We start from the raw sequence: 15,833 nt of genomic DNA on the forward strand, positions 1-15,833 counted from the left end.
CTGCCTAGATCATGCCAACCCCCTAAGCCTGGTTTCTAGACAAGAAGGACACTTATCAGAGAAGCTACACTGAGGCCAATTGTGACACTATGAACTCGACAAGGCTTTATTTTATCCTATGTATCAGATCATGGTTTTGAACTCTGATGGTGTGTATGTTTAGACCAGGCCTGTCCAACCTGCGGCCCTCCAGATGTTGTGAAACTACAAGTCCCAGCATGCCCTTCCAGCTATCAACTGCTTGTGTACCGGCAAAGCATGCTGGGGCTTGTAGTTTCACAGCATCTGGAGGGCCGAAGGTTGGACAGGCCTGGTTTAGACTGTGAATGAATAAAAATATTTTCAATGTTTAAAGATTTGTAAGTTTTTTATGACTGTTGTTATTGTTTTAATTAGTGGAACTGAATTGCCAAATTTGCGCAAGGCTAACCTGCTCACGCATATTGGCTGAGATAAGTTAAGCTTTACCTCTCCCAGCCAGATCGGCGGGCCAGCAGTGTATTCCTTATCTGCGCTTTAGATAAATAGCCCAATAGTTAAGGTTGTTTTGGTTAAAAAAGTGTGTTAATAAATTTCAACCGCTCATACAGAAAGAAAAAAAACCCGAAAATGCATAGTCTAGTTTACTTTGAGGGGAAAAAAAAATCTTTCCTGACCCCATACTAGCAATCAGACAAATCATTGTATAAACATATTATAAGGAGTTAGCCCTGTGTTCCGTTTTGTTAGTAACATGTCCATTCCTTACCTAAATTTATCTAATGTTTGCTAATAATACTTCTTGTGAGAGTAGATTCCATGGTTTAATGGTTCGTATGGTAAAGAAGCCTTTTATGAATTGGCACCTATAACTGCATTTTTAAGCTGAGGCCTCACCCAGTCGCGGGCTGGCATATTTCAGCCCGGGGGGCGCACAGGCGGCCGCATCACATGACACGCGATGCGGCCGCCTGTGCGCTGACGTGGCCGCATCTCGTGTCATGACTTTTCATCCCAGGGGCGGCCGGCCCTAACAGCGCCGACACTGAGTGGCCCGGGGAATTGATGCCCCCCTGCCCCCCGGGCCAGCCCGCCCCTGGCCTCACCTGTTCTTTATAATGGGTCAAAGTGAATAACAATCCAATATCTCCAGCTCCTCAAATTCACTGCTGCAGTTTTTTTGGATAATATAGTTTAATAAAGTCCATAAAAGATGTCTTATTTTTAAAGAGGTTGTACTCATGTATCTTATAAACTATGTGGGCGCTATTGGGTAAATATATAATAGATTAGGATTTAGGTATGTTTGATTATTATCTGCTTTAAAACAACATGCAATGTCAATCTGTGGTATCTAGAGTCGGCAGGATAATATATTGTACATTCCCTTGTATTAGTATATACCCCACTTGTATTACAAGTGAGCATAGACTCAAGAGAAAAGATTTTTTTTGCCCATCTTAAAGCAATGGTAAGGCCTCATTTTAAATATGTTGTTTAGTTTTGGGCTCAAATTCACAAAAACAATTTTTGTGCATAGAAGAACAAATAATTTAATAAGGTATATGGAAAATCTCAGTTATGAGGAAATAGTATCTGAGCTAGCTGTATTTACACTACAGAATAGTCACTGAAGTGGGACATGATCACTTTGTGTATGAGAACATTAATGGCCCATAGGGGAACTACTCAATCAACCTGTTCAGAATACAGTCCCTGCAGTGGGACACAAGGTGACCCATTGAACTGGTATGAGCAAACAGCGTAGGAGGATTCAAGAAACAATTGGTCATTTTCCTAGCAAAATTAACATACAGGGATACCAGCATTAATAAATTCATATATTACACTATGTTGATACAAATGGTTGTCCCGTTGATAGTGTGAAGGCAGGAAGGAACTTTTCCCCTTCTAGACAATTGGACTATGCGTCATGCTTTTTTGTTTCTTTTCTCTGGACCACCTATGGTTTTTGATGATAACGATTGAGCTTGATAAGTACTATATATGTCATTTTTCCAACAACTCTATGTGACTATCCTCTTGTTCACTCCTCCCATTCCTGCTTTTGCAATTGCCATACATCTTAAACGTAAAACATCTCATAATATACTTGTGCATACTCATAATATATCATCTGTACCATTTACACGCTCAGCTGAGTTAGAACTCCAATCTCTTATGTATTCTCCAGCAGAAGCTATGCACTTCTATCCACTCCTCAAGTGGTACTCATTTTTGTCAAAGGAATACACTTCAAAATTCTAGTGTTAACCTACAAAACCTCAGCAATGCTATTTTATTTCCTTCCCTATGACCTACTGCTCTCCCACATGTAATTTCTGCTCCTCCTCCTTTCTTCCGGTCTAATCAGTCCTTCCCTGGAACTCTCTCCCTCACAGTATAAAGTCTCCAAAATCTTTAAACTCATTTCCTACAGCAAGCATATAATCTAACCCATATTTACCAGTTTCACCACATAATACAAACTGTTTTAAAGGCACATTAGCTGTGTGTCACTTTATGGTTGCAAAGCATTTTACTTCAGATTTCAATATCTTTTGAGTAAGGCTCTCATTCTTCTTGTGTTTCTATGCTGTCTAAATGTTAAAAATTGTTTAATAGCTATATTGTAATTTAGAATATGCAGAATACCTAATTTGTGGCACTGGAACATTAGCTATATAAATCCTGCAATGTTTTATGTTTCAGAGAACAACTGCACTGTGGCATACACCACGACTGTGTTTTGGGGGTGTTGATCTTCCAGCACAGACAGTTAGTATCTGTAAGTCTGCAGATTTCTGGCTGAAAGTGGGAGTGACCATTGGCATTATTTCTGCACTAGTGCTCACAGCACTTACAAGTTACTTTTGGAAGAAGAACCGGAAGTGAGTGTTCAGGAATATCTACTATTCTTCATAAGTTCTACACTATGTCCTGCCATTTTTCAAGTCGAAAGTAACGGCTTCATTGCTAGCAAAACCGGTTATTGCTAAGCAAGTACAGGGTACTTGATCCGCTAGGGATTCATTTATATAGTAAAAGAAAATCTGTTCCTGGTTTCTACATTTACTTTTTATTTGCTTATAACATAGTACCTTGTGCACTAGAAAATAAGCAAAAAATAGGCATTATGCACCTTCCTATTCACTGAAGAGAGAGTATGTAATACATCACATTGTCTATGCTCTCTTCTAGGCCAGGATCCACAGCACTTATCCACATGGAAATTGGAAGATATGGAGGAAACTGGCCTGTGAGAGAGCATATTGTATGCCGACTGCCCAACTCTGCACTGTGGACCCATTATATTTTTTAACACAGTACACAAGCCAATAAGTAAAAAACAAAAAAATTTAATAAAATAAACCTTGTTACTCATTCCCTTTAAAAAATAATATTCAAGCTTTTGAGTATTTTATTAAATATTGTTTACTGTGCTGCGGGCACTGGGTGACAGTAGTGAAGTGAAGACACAAGTGTTCTTATAGCCTAATTTATATGAGATCATCACAGAGAATAACACAGATGCCTTGTAGATTTGGTCTTCAATAACCAAATACTGTATAGAGCCTTCCAGCTATGTTCCAAAGAATTATTACCCATGTAATAATGAAGTTATTTACTATATGCATACTTACCTTTAGCTCTATTATTGTAGTATCTTTATATTATTTCCTTAACCTTTTCCTCTTCAGAATTAATTCTATATTAAATTTCAAAATATATTGCAATGCACGCATAAATTAGCTCTCTACATCCCTGTCAACTCCCTTTGGGTGACACATCAGTGGTCAAAGTGGGCTGGTATACGGTGGTATGCCATGCTGCTACATCTCTTACTTCCTTTATTGTACAACTATTAAATTCCATTCCTTTACATTTTTCATACTGTCACTTCTACATTTCTAAACCATCACTTCTAAATTTTCACTTCAATCACACATACAATTTTCTTTCTGTATATCCATTGTATAAAGCTCTGTTTTAATGACATATATGACTTTCGTTATGTATCTAAAACACCCATCATCCATTATCCACATCTCTATCCTAGCTTGGAGTACAAGTATTCACGGCTGATGATCAATGCTCCTTCTAAGGACGGTGAACTACCAGCAGCTGATAGCTGCGCCATCATGGAGGGAGAGGATGCTGAGGATGAGCTAGTATACAGCAACCGTCGTTCCATATTGCGCAAGTTTATGTCACTTTCTGGAAAGGTGCCTTTTTATTATTTTGTATATTACTTTCATTACCTTTTATTCTCATACTCATATCAATCTAATCCACTTAACATTGTATATATCCCCTTATGTCATTATATTATATTTTATTCTTATTCTAGAGAACATCAGATGGATTTGACTCTGTACCTCTGAAGTCATCAGGAGGAGAACATATGGATATGTAGCGAAAACTACTGATTGTTATTAGCATAGGCTAATAAGCTCCAAACGATAAAATATTAGACATCCGTTTACCACAGGATGTAACGGGAACCTTTATAGCCAACTATTAAGACTCATTTTCAAGACTTCAAAAATACTATCCCACAGACATTCTGTGTTGCTGTGTGCCAAGTTTTACATATGTGCACATAACTTAGCAGGCTAAGACGACAAAAGAATTATTTAGTTTTGGTCCTAATATGATAATAGGCACTTTCTTGCCATGCACATTCTAATTTTGGCCCACAGGCAGTTGTATAAGGGGCCACTTCATAAAAGAAAAAGTGGCATGCACTAGGCCTATAAGTTACATTTACCCTTAATAAAATGTGCTATGTATTCACATACTCTTTGGTTAGTAAATGAGGTTTATTGTCTCAAGTCAACATCTTTTATTGAAATTAAAACAATAGTCACAATTTTCTACAACGTGCCATGTGCTTTAGACACAAACGCTTTCAGCTGCAAAAATAGTGCTGAGTTCTGTAGTCCTTATGTCAAATCATTTTTTAGCTTCTTTATAATATTAAATGCTGCCTTTTCCTACTTATTATTCATTTTCTGCTCTTGCTGTTTTCATAAGTTTTTTTTAACTAAATGAAAAAATAAAAAGTTATTTTAAATTATTATTGTGATTTTTATTCTAGATATTACCTTTTGTAAGTTTTGTATGTTATGTTTGACACTTTTTAATTACAGCACCCCATGAAAATTATTTTTCAATGAAAGATTTATGTTAATAAAATGCATCCATTGTGATTTTCTGAAAGAATATGTTGGAAAATATGAAATTATAGTTTTATGCTTAAAACATGCAAGTTCAAAGAATATCAAATATTTCACTAACTGCAAAGCTATTATGAAAAAAAGCAGAAGACTTATGACTATCCTCTTACCCATCTTCTAATGTAAGAGGCACATGTATAGCCCAATCATGCTCCGTAAATACCTAAAATAATATATACAGAAAAGCAGAAAATTTGATTAACAAATTAGCAACAAGCTCCATACCACTAAACAGCATTGAAACAAAAGAGATGTGGCTAGGAGAAAATACAAAAGGATTTTATTATTGCAATAGATGTTTACCATGCAGAGCCACAAAACAGAATGGGGCTAGACCAATTATCACCTTTAGGTCTAACTAGAATGAAAAGGAATACAAAATAAAAGACAAAATCACATTAAACACTTTAGGGGTCATATATTTATTTGAGTGCTCCTGAGGGTTACATAACATGGGTTGTACTCTCAGGAATATTCATATTAGTGTCACTGAACATATCAAAAACATTGTAGTACACACAGTGTATCTTTGAAAACCCATAACCATGATTCAAGCACCCTTAAATTTGTTGACATAAAGAAGGTACCTAAGCTGTGAAGAGGAGATTATACGACATCCATCTCTATAGTAGAGGCTAGCTGGACTTTTAATTTAAACATTTTATCCTCTAAGGGGGGCCTTAATTTAGATATTTACCTTAGTCATTTTTCAGACCAGTAAACATTTTAACCCCTGACAGCCCCAACACCACTGGAAGACAAAAGCATTTTATTAGTTTCCTTACAATATCTATCTTCGTGAAAACTACCATACCAGGGCTACATTGTACATCTTATTACCCCCATTTTGGTACTGGCCATCCCTATAAAGATTGCAAACTGTTCTGCATTTATGAATCTGGGGCCTGATTCATTAAGGAGATCTTAAATGAAGAAGATTCTTATTTCAGTCTCCTGGACAAAACCATGTTACAATGCAAGGGGTGCAAATGAGTGTTCTGTTTTGCACATAAGTTAAATACTGACTGTTTTTTCATGTAGCACACAAATATCAACTTCAAATATCAGTGTACAAATAAGCTATCAAGTATTTGTGTGCTACATGAAAAAACAGTCAGTATTTAACCTATGTGCAAAACACAACACTCATTTGCACCCCTTGCATTGTAATATGGTTTTGTCCAGGAGACTGAAATAAGAATCCTCTTCATTAAAGATCCTTAATGAATCAGGTCCCTGGTCTCCAAGAACCTTGAACGTTTCAATTTTGCCTCAATGAGCCACAATAAGAGATATTGAAATATTGCCATTGAGTTCACTTATATTCATAAAAAAACAACACACAGCTCTAGCAGTGAGTGTAGTGACCAAAAATATAAATTATTGTTCAATTGGATCTGTAAGGTACAAAAAGCTGCTGACCAATGGGAGATATTGCAGTCTCCCAATTGCAAATAGAAGGTGACGGAATGGCCATGCTAAATGTGTCTTACAAGACCCAATAAAAAAATTCAATAAATGCAGAAGGCAGTATATATTAAGTTTAAAAAACAAGGATGGCTTAAATAAATAACCAATCACTACACATTTATATGGTATAGACAATTGCCACAGCTTTAACGGAAGGCATTGGGGTTCCTATCTTCTGTCTATTGAAGGCTAAAGGATTCCAGAGTATGTGAGACTTTCTTACTAGAAATTATATCCACTATATACATTGTTTAAGTTGGATTCTTCTGTACATTGGCTGCATTTGTCCAAGCTTTGTGCTTATAGTGCATTCTATTATATTTTCCTTGATGAATTTATGTTTGGGGACATACAATAATAAGTTACACATATACTACTGATTTAGATCCTAGATATGATGGTTTTATGATATGTTTGCCAAGTGGTTTACTTTTTACTTTTATTTTAGAGATTGTTTAATTTCTCTGACATGTGTAAATAGTGGCAATTCAGTTTCCTTGCATGTCTATCTTACATTGAGTGCATATGCCTATATATTTCATGTCTCCATGTCTGGCTGCTCCACGGGAGATTTCCGTCCTCCCTGAGCTCACCTTAGGACACCTGCGTTACTGTTTGACAGGTGTACCGCCCCAGTCAACCTCCCCACCTTTCACTGTCCTCAGAGCGGGTATGCATTACTTTTTTTCTCTCATACTGGGGACAAAAAGATTCTTACCCTAATTTGTGTGTTCTGAGCTTATAAGAAATGCTATGACTTAGCTACTTGTATTTATTTAAATTGACTATAGATCAAAATATGCTAATACTATATTACTATCGCCAAAAGCTGCAATAAACTGATCATGAACTGGAGGAGGAGAATGAGCACAGTCCCCACTTTTAATGGATTACACAGAACTATTTAAGTGATAACAGTTTATTTGCAATACTTTATCATATCTGGCACTCATTGCCATCATAAGGACAACACTTCTTTAGCCTATTAATTAGGACATTGCTCATTTCACCTGTCGACTATCAATTGAACTAATTAGAGGCAGTCTTACCGCTATAAAAGGTAGCTGAGACAAGGAGTTCAACTTATCCCTAAGGAAGTCCAAATCAATATACTGGCAAAACGTGCAGGGTATAAATGGCAGAAAATCGGTGCATTTTTATTCTACTATGAAGAGGTCTCCAGAAATGGACTAACTTGATGGCTGATGTCAAGATGCTGGTAAGTCTTCCTTGTCTACTTGCACTGGACCAAGCGAATCTATGAATATTCGTTGTTGTACAATGAATGGCTGCCGTGGTGAGTTAATCCAAGCTCACCGCGGGCAGTTTTCGTTTTTGGAATTGTGATAGTGAGAGGTATAAACTGAAATTAATTTTAATATATTACAGAATAATTGGTTTTTTTAAAAGTAAAAAGAAAACATGAAAGAAAAATGTAGAAATGTTTTAATCTTGACATACTCGGATGGTAAACGCTGAAGACAAGAAATCATCTTGGTTGGGCGCACTTGAGTATAAGCAAGTAGGAGTGACAAGGATGGCGACAGGTACAGGCAAGACAGACCCCTCTACCTTCCCATTTCCACCTTCAGTAGCGCTTGTTCATGAGCCCATTCTGCTATACAGTTCTGATTTTAATGAAAACTAAATGAGTGACAGATTGCTGTTACCCTTTTTGAAAAGCCAAGTGGAACTAAGTTTCAAAAACACAGGAATATAAACATTGGGGGATGGGGTGAAGGAAGCTGGATTTTAAATTAAGGACAAGTTTGTTTTTGCCTACCACATATTAGCCTGACATGGAAGGCGAGGGGGCGCTGAGAGCATATTAGTCCAGGTCAGCTTAAACCCTTACTCAAGCACTGATGATGTTTCCCTAACTATGCCAATTAGATTCTTCACAGGCCATAACATCTATATGAATAGCTCCACTAAAAGAATTAGTTCAGAAGTTATTCTATATTCAGATAACTTTATCTTGTTGCTTATACATTCCATACTACAACTTTTACTAAAATGTTGCTTTATCGTTATGACTCCTTTCCTTTGTTTTAATCAGGCACAATATATATTTATTTTGCTCTGTGATACAGCACATACTCTATGAATTGGATGTAGTTTCATCCAGAGAACTTTGCTTAGCTAGCTTGATGTCATTTCAGAGAACCACAAAAAAACAACGCTCCCCCATTACATACATACATGGAGGAAAACCACAAAAAGAAGTTAGAAATAAGTTGGATATATGAACATATAGAGGCCCATTACAGATATAATCATATAGTATCTGCCCTTAGTCAGATCAACAATCAGGACACCCTGAACATCACCAGCATAAGACTGAAAGAAAGAAAGAATGCTGTACTTTAGTACAGAACACCGAAAAAATTATACATTTGATAAACTATTTACTATTCATGTCCAAGCCAATAAGGTCAAATCTGAAGGCTGAAACACCTTTTAAGTGTGCGTGTGTAGGGATAATTTCAATTAGCATATTAGCATATCATATTCAAGATAATATATTTCCATTTAAAGCCATTTACATCAATTATATTTCCATGTAAAGCCATTTACATCAATTATTTTTTGTAGAGCATGACCCATGCTTGTGCTAACCCAGAATTAATATATTTTGTTTAGAAATCACCAACATATTCTGAAGGATAACATGAGGCAAATAGAATGCAGGCCCTATAAGAGCTTACAATCTAACAGAGTAAGAGAAGTGTTCCAAAAGGCACCAGGGGCGGATTGGCCATAGAACCTACCAGGACTTTTTCTTGTAGCCCGGTGGCCTCAGGATGCCGCGTTATGGCTTTTGTCTTTTTTTTGGGAGGGGAAATTGAAAGAAAATAAAAATGATGTATTTACATATGGATGCTCTGGAACAGTCACCGGCCTCCTGGACTTTTCTGGGTCCGGATTAAAGTTGGGGAGGGGAGGCCTCCAGACCAGTGAGGCAGCGAGTCGGGGGATAGTTTGTGGTTGGTCCCTCCTCTGGGACAAGCCACCTTCCTTTTAGTGGCCATGGATCCCTATGTGTGGCTGCCTCCTCCTATCGATGTTAAAGGCAGGAGTCACATTAAAGGTTCTGGCCACCCTAGGCTAATATACCCCCCCAAATCATTAAAGGAAAATTCAGGAGTATTTTCCAGCAAACAAATTTAGACAGATTCTCTTACCTGTTCTTGCTGTTCTTTCTTGCTTGTTCTTGCAGCTTTGTTGTCATCTAGCTATCTTCTGGAAAGTTGTGGTCCTGTTTTGAAAATGTGCAAACGTTACAAATCCTCAATGATTAGGCTCTTTAGAGAGCATCCTTATACCCCCCCCCATAAGTGGCCAATTCATGACCCCCCAGCCATTTTATCACACTGCAGTGGCCAATTCATGACTCCCCTGCACACTGTCCACCTCGGAACACACTCTGTCCCCCTTTCTGCACGCTGTACCCCTCAGAACACACATTGCCCCCCTTTCTGCACACATTCTGTCCCCCTTCAAAACACACACTCTATCCCCCTTCAAAACACACTTTGTTCCCCTTTCTGCACACTGTTCTCTTTTCTGCACACTGTCCCCCTTTCTGCACGCTGTCCCCATTTCTGCATGCTGTCCCCCTTCAAAACACATTCTGTCCCCCTTTCTGCACACTGTCTCCCCAGAACACTCTGTCCCCCTTTCTGCACACTCTGTCCCCCTTCAAAATACTCACTCTGTCCCCCTTCAAAACACACACTCTGTCTCCCTCAAAACACACACTCTGTCCCCCTTCAAAACACACACTGTCCCCTTTTCTGCACACTGTCCCTCTCAGAAAACACTCTGTCCCCTTTTCTGCACACTGTCCCCCTTTCTGCACACATTCTGTCCCCCTTCAAAACATGCACTCTGTCCCCTCAAAACACACTGTTCCTCTTTCTGCACGCTGTCCCCCCAGAACACACTCTGTCCCACTTTCTGCACACTCTGTGCCCCTTCAATACACACTCTGTCCCCCTTTCTGCATGCTGTCCCCCCCACATAGGCAAGGGGGGGGGCCCTAGAGTCTGGAAACCCTCCTCCCAGCCTGCGGCACTGTATGTGTAAGGTCTCCACGGGGGGGTGGGGGGGGGTGTCCGAGCGCCCAAACGCCGCAGGGGAGGTAGGCCGCTGACTTTGTGTGCAGGGCACTCGTTTTGCTGTAAGGGGAAAGGGAGAATACGGGAGTGGCAGCTTCACAAGGTGAGTGCACCAAGGGAACAGCCCTCGCCGCGGCTATACTCACGTACGTGAATCTGCGATAGTGCCCCCTCTGTTCCTTCCGCGTACCTTGTCTTACGATCAGCACCTGTAAGACAAGAGAGACAGCACAAAGACAATCCCTTCCCAACACCCCTGATACTTACTCAATCCCGAGGGACCGCTATGGAACTCACCACACCGTACTTCTCCTCACACAGACCACTATAACATCCTGAGATGCTGTACCCCACAGGCCCCAGCCGTTAAGCCCGCCTTGTCCTGGGGCTCAGGACTTAGGTGCCCATCCGGACGGATGGAGGGGTTCTATAAACCGTTCCAGAACTCTACTTAGTGCCTACTTAGGAACCGAGTGTTCCCTACTCTACGTCAGGACCTAGCGTCCTGCTAGATCTGGGCCGAATGCCCACTTCCGCCTATAAGGGCCTACTGGCCGCTCACCATCAGGGACCTTATGAACCTCTACCAGCAAGGACCCGGAGTCCTGCTACGCTACAGGGCAGCCACCCTGCTATGCTCATGGAAGCCTATAGCTTCCCTCAACCAGAGGCCTGTGCCTCTCTGCGCTAAAGGGCCTTGCGCCCTCTTACAGCTCAGGGCCTTGCGTCCTCCTACAGCTCAGGGCCTTGCACCCAACTAAAGCTCAGGGCCTTGCGCCCAACTAAAGCTCAGGACCTTGCGCTCAACTAAAGCTCAGGGCCTTGCACCCTGCTTACTCCTGACTATGGGGCCTTATGCCCTACCAGCCTACCTATGGGGTATGTTACCCCTTCTGCCAAGCTATGGGGCCTTGTGCCCCCTGCGCTACTACCTATGGGGTCTACTACCCCCTTCTACCTAACTATAGGGCCTTGTGCCCTAACCAGAAAACTATGGGGGCCTTGTGCCCACTGAATGCCTACAATGGCCGCCGCTACCTGTGCCACAGGCCTAGTGCCTGAAAGGTGCCCCCAGGCCTTGTGCCCATCCTAAAAGAATAATTTGTACTCACCTGCTCCGCGCAGGAAACTCAGCTTGACTCGCTGTCTTCGGGTCTTCCAGACCCTCCAGCCGCCGGCGCCTCTTCTCCTGTTCGGCGCTACTGGAGGCTGCTTGGCGGGTGCACTCTTAGCCCTTACAAGGGCTCCCTGCCGCTTCCACCACTACTGGATGTCTGGAGACGTCCTCCTTCTTCCTCTCCGCCGCTGGACTCCCCACATGTCGGCGCCCGGCGGCTGATAAAGCTCAAATGATAAAGTTCAAATGGCCGGAGCCGAGCCAGGATTGGCTCACCGGTCCGGCCATTGATTGGCCAGCAGCGGGAAGCTCGGGGGCTTGCCTGCTGCCCCCAGGACCTGCGAAAGAAGAGAAGGGGTACTCACAGCCAGAACACAGGGCCGGTGAGTATCTTCCTCTGTCTTTCATCTTCACCCTCTTCAAAGGCAGCTGGATGGGGCACTTCTCCACATATGCTTGAGATGGCAGCACCCTGCCCCCGAGATCAGCCACTTAGCAGCTTGTGTGCAGATCGCTTTTTTTGAGGGGGACAGAGTGTGTGTTTCTGTCTGCACTGTTGACAGCCATCTCTCCTCTGCTGTGTGTCCCCACCCCTCCCACTGCTGTGCGTGCCCCGCCCCTTTTCCTCCCACTGCCTGCATGTCTCGTATGTAGTAGGAGGACACAAGACACAGCACTAGATGAAGTGTGTGTGTGTGTGTGTGTGTGTGTGTGTGTGTTATCATGTGCTTTTAATGTAAGTGGGTGAATTTAATGTATAAGTACAGTAGTTCCTTTGTAAACATAAGCTTGGAGGGACTTTTAATATGCACGTGGGGGGGTGGAAAAGGGATTTTAATGTAAGTGTAGGGGGGTATTTTATGTGATGTGGATAGGGTATGAAATATTAATTTCATAGTAGCTTGAGAGTGGGAGATTTTAATTTATTGGTGGGATGAGGGTTGGGAATATTTAATTTAATAGCAGGATTATGGCAGACCTATTAAGAGTGTGATGAAGAGACTATCAATTTAATGGTGGGGTGGTTCGGGCGCTATTAATTAAATATGTGGTTGAGTTTGGGGAGAAGGAGAGCTTTTTCTTAAAAGTGAATGCTAATTATTTAATGTTTGAGAGGAAACAGGTTTATTTATTAAATGTAAATACTATTAATTCAATGTTGGGGGAAATGGATCTTATTAAAGGTGAATGACATTAATTTACTATCCGGGTTGGTTGCTGGAAGGCCTAATTATTAAATGTGGGTGCTTTTGATTTAATATCAACTGCTTTGGGGGAGGGAGGCATACTGTGTTCACTCATTGCTGTGATTTCCCCCTTCAAAACACACACTCAGTCCCTCTTCAAAACACACATTCTGTCCCCATTTCTGCATGCTGCCCCCTTCAAAACACGTACTCTGTCCCCCTTTCTGCATGCTGTCCCCCTCAGAACACACTCTGTCCTCCTTTCTGCACACACTCTGTCCCCCTGCATAAATAGAAATCTACTTACCTGATAGATTGAAGGGAGGGGGTGTTCTTAATAGAGAGTTTGAGGAGGGTTCTTAATATAATGTATGAGGGTTGAATGTGGGGCTGAGTTTGGGGAGGAGGGTGATTTAATAAATGTGATTATGAATTATTTAACGCTGGGATGGTTGTGGGAAATGGTTATATTTATTAAACATAAATGCTATTAATTTATTGCTGGGGCTGTATGGAGGGTGGGAAATAGGTTTATTCATTAAATAGGAATACTATTCATTTAATGTTGGGGCTGGTTGGAGGGAAATAGATCTATTTAAAATACTAGTATTTTAATGTTGGAACTGGAGGGAGGCCCAATTATTAAACATGGGTGCTATTGATTTAATGCCAGGGCTGGCTGTAGTTTTTTACATTTCATGTACCCATTTTTCTCCTCAAATAGGACTCCCAACATTCCAGGATCCAGACAAGCAGCAACTAAAGACACCAGCAGCCACAGGTAGAAAAGTAACAAGAACAGGATACAAATATACAGGTACATACACTGGGCATGCATATACTGGGCACAGATATACAGGTACAGACAAAGTGGACACACACACACATCCAGGGACAGACACAGTAGGCACATACATACATACATACATACATACATACATATATGTACAGATCCAGTGGGCACACACACATACAGAGACAGACACAGCGGGGCACGCTCACTTACTGGGCCCCGCCTACCATTTATTTGGACCCGCCTACATGAGGCCACTTTCAGACTTTTTTCCAGGGCCACTTTAAGTTCCCAATCCGCCTCTGAAAGGCACAAGTGCATGTTTTTAATTTGGCTCAATCATTGATAGGAATGTAAGATTGTCGAGGGCTTAGGAGTACTGATGTAAGTAGACACAGTTTCTGTTAAAAGAAACATATGACCATAGTGTGCATCACTACATTTTGTACGTATTGAAGACAGTGTCAGGGCTGGTGGATTCCCCCCTTGTCCTGGGTTGGCACATGTGCTGTGAAGCCATTTTTGGTGCTTCATTGCGCATGCACATAAGAAGCTGGCATTTGCACCTACTCCAGCCTATTATGCTGGAGTAGGTTGTTATTAGAGTTTGTTATTTCTCTAATAACCCTACCAGGTGTTCTCCTCCTTGAGGGGTTTGGCCTAATTAGGCCTCCTTCTCTTCCTCCTTCTTATCTTCCTCTTACCTGTTGCATCCCTCCCTGCTCCTCTTCCTTCTCCAAAACCTCCAGATGGACTGATGCTTATTTCTCCTTTTTATTTATGTAATTTTTTTACTGATATTACTGATATTTACTGATATACGTTCAGGGCTGCCATCAGAAACTGTGGGGCCCAGTACTAATTAATCTGGTGCCGCCCCCCCCCTTGGTCCACTACTAATTAATCTGGTGTGCCCCCCCTCCCCGTACATGTGCCCCCCTCCCCATACATATCCACCCCTCTATCTTCGCCATACATGCGCCCACTATCCCTCATCACAGTGCATTCCCCCCCAATCCCTCATCACAGTAAATGTTCCCCACCCCCAAAATAAATGTCTCCCTCTCCCCTCCCCACAATCACAGTAAATATCCCCCTCTCCCCTCTCCACCCCACAGTTAATGTCCCCCTCTCCCCCCCCCAGTTAATGTTCCCCTCTCTCCCCCTCACAGTTAATGTCCCCCTCTCCCCCCCCACAGTTAATATCCCCCTCTCCCCCCCACTACAGTTAATGCCCCCCTCTCTCCCCCCCACGGTTAATGTACCCTTCCACCCCCCCACAGTTAATGTCCCCCCTCTCCCCCCCAATCACAGTTAAGGTCCCCCTCTGCCCCCCAATCACAGTTAAGGTCCCCCTCTCCCCCCACAGTTAAGGTCCCCCTCTGCCCCCCAATCACAGTTAAGGTCCCCCTTTCCCCCCACAGTTAAGGTCCCTCTCTCCCCCAATCACAGTTAAGGTCCCCTTCTCCCTCTCCCCCCTCCACAATTAAGGTGGCCCTCAATCCCCCTTCCACAATTAAGGTCCCCCTCTCCCTCCCCCCTTCCACAATTAAGGTCCCCCTCTCCCTCCCCCTTCTACAATTAAGGTCCCCCTCTCCCCCCTTCCACAGTTAAGGTCCTCCTCTTCCCCCCTCTCTCTCCACAGATCAGGTCCCCCAGGCTCTCCCTCTCCCCCTCCCTCCACAGTTATGGTCCCCCGGGCTCTCCCTCTTCCCCCCCTGAAAAAAATAAGAGCTTATTTACTTACCTTCTCCTCCGCGATGCTGCAGCTCTGCCTCCCGGTCACTGATACACTGGGAGTGTGGCGCACGGTGATGACGTTCTCAGGCGCTCTCAGCCTATCAGAGTCTGGTAGGCAGAGCTGCAGCATTGCGGAGAAGGTAAGTAAAAAAAAAGGGGAGGCACAGTCGGTGACTGCAGGGCCCG

The 15,833-nt window shown here is 42.2% G+C and overlaps 1 protein-coding gene across 5 annotated transcripts in view; it reads left to right on the top strand.

The window, feature by feature from the left end:
* Positions 1 to 4,780, top strand: part of ELAPOR1 (endosome-lysosome associated apoptosis and autophagy regulator 1) — a 298,128-nt gene extending 293,348 nt beyond the window's left edge. For 4 of the 5 annotated variants that reach the window (XM_075195584.1, XM_075195585.1, XM_075195587.1 and 1 more), the window contains 3 exons: positions 2,692 to 2,870; positions 4,040 to 4,205; positions 4,331 to 4,780. In XM_075195584.1, the coding sequence (XP_075051685.1) occupies positions 2,692 to 2,870; positions 4,040 to 4,205; positions 4,331 to 4,396 (411 nt within the window). In that variant the 3' untranslated portion in view covers positions 4,397 to 4,780. Of the gene's footprint in view, positions 1 to 2,691; positions 2,871 to 4,039; positions 4,206 to 4,330 lie in introns of those variants that run through there. The other variant, XR_012688102.1, reaches the window with a different exon arrangement.
* Positions 4,781 to 15,833: the final 11,053 nt, after the last annotated feature.

This window comes from Mixophyes fleayi, chromosome 2 (genome assembly GCF_038048845.1).
Source record: "Mixophyes fleayi isolate aMixFle1 chromosome 2, aMixFle1.hap1, whole genome shotgun sequence".
Lineage (NCBI taxonomy): Eukaryota > Metazoa > Chordata > Amphibia > Anura > Limnodynastidae > Mixophyes > Mixophyes fleayi.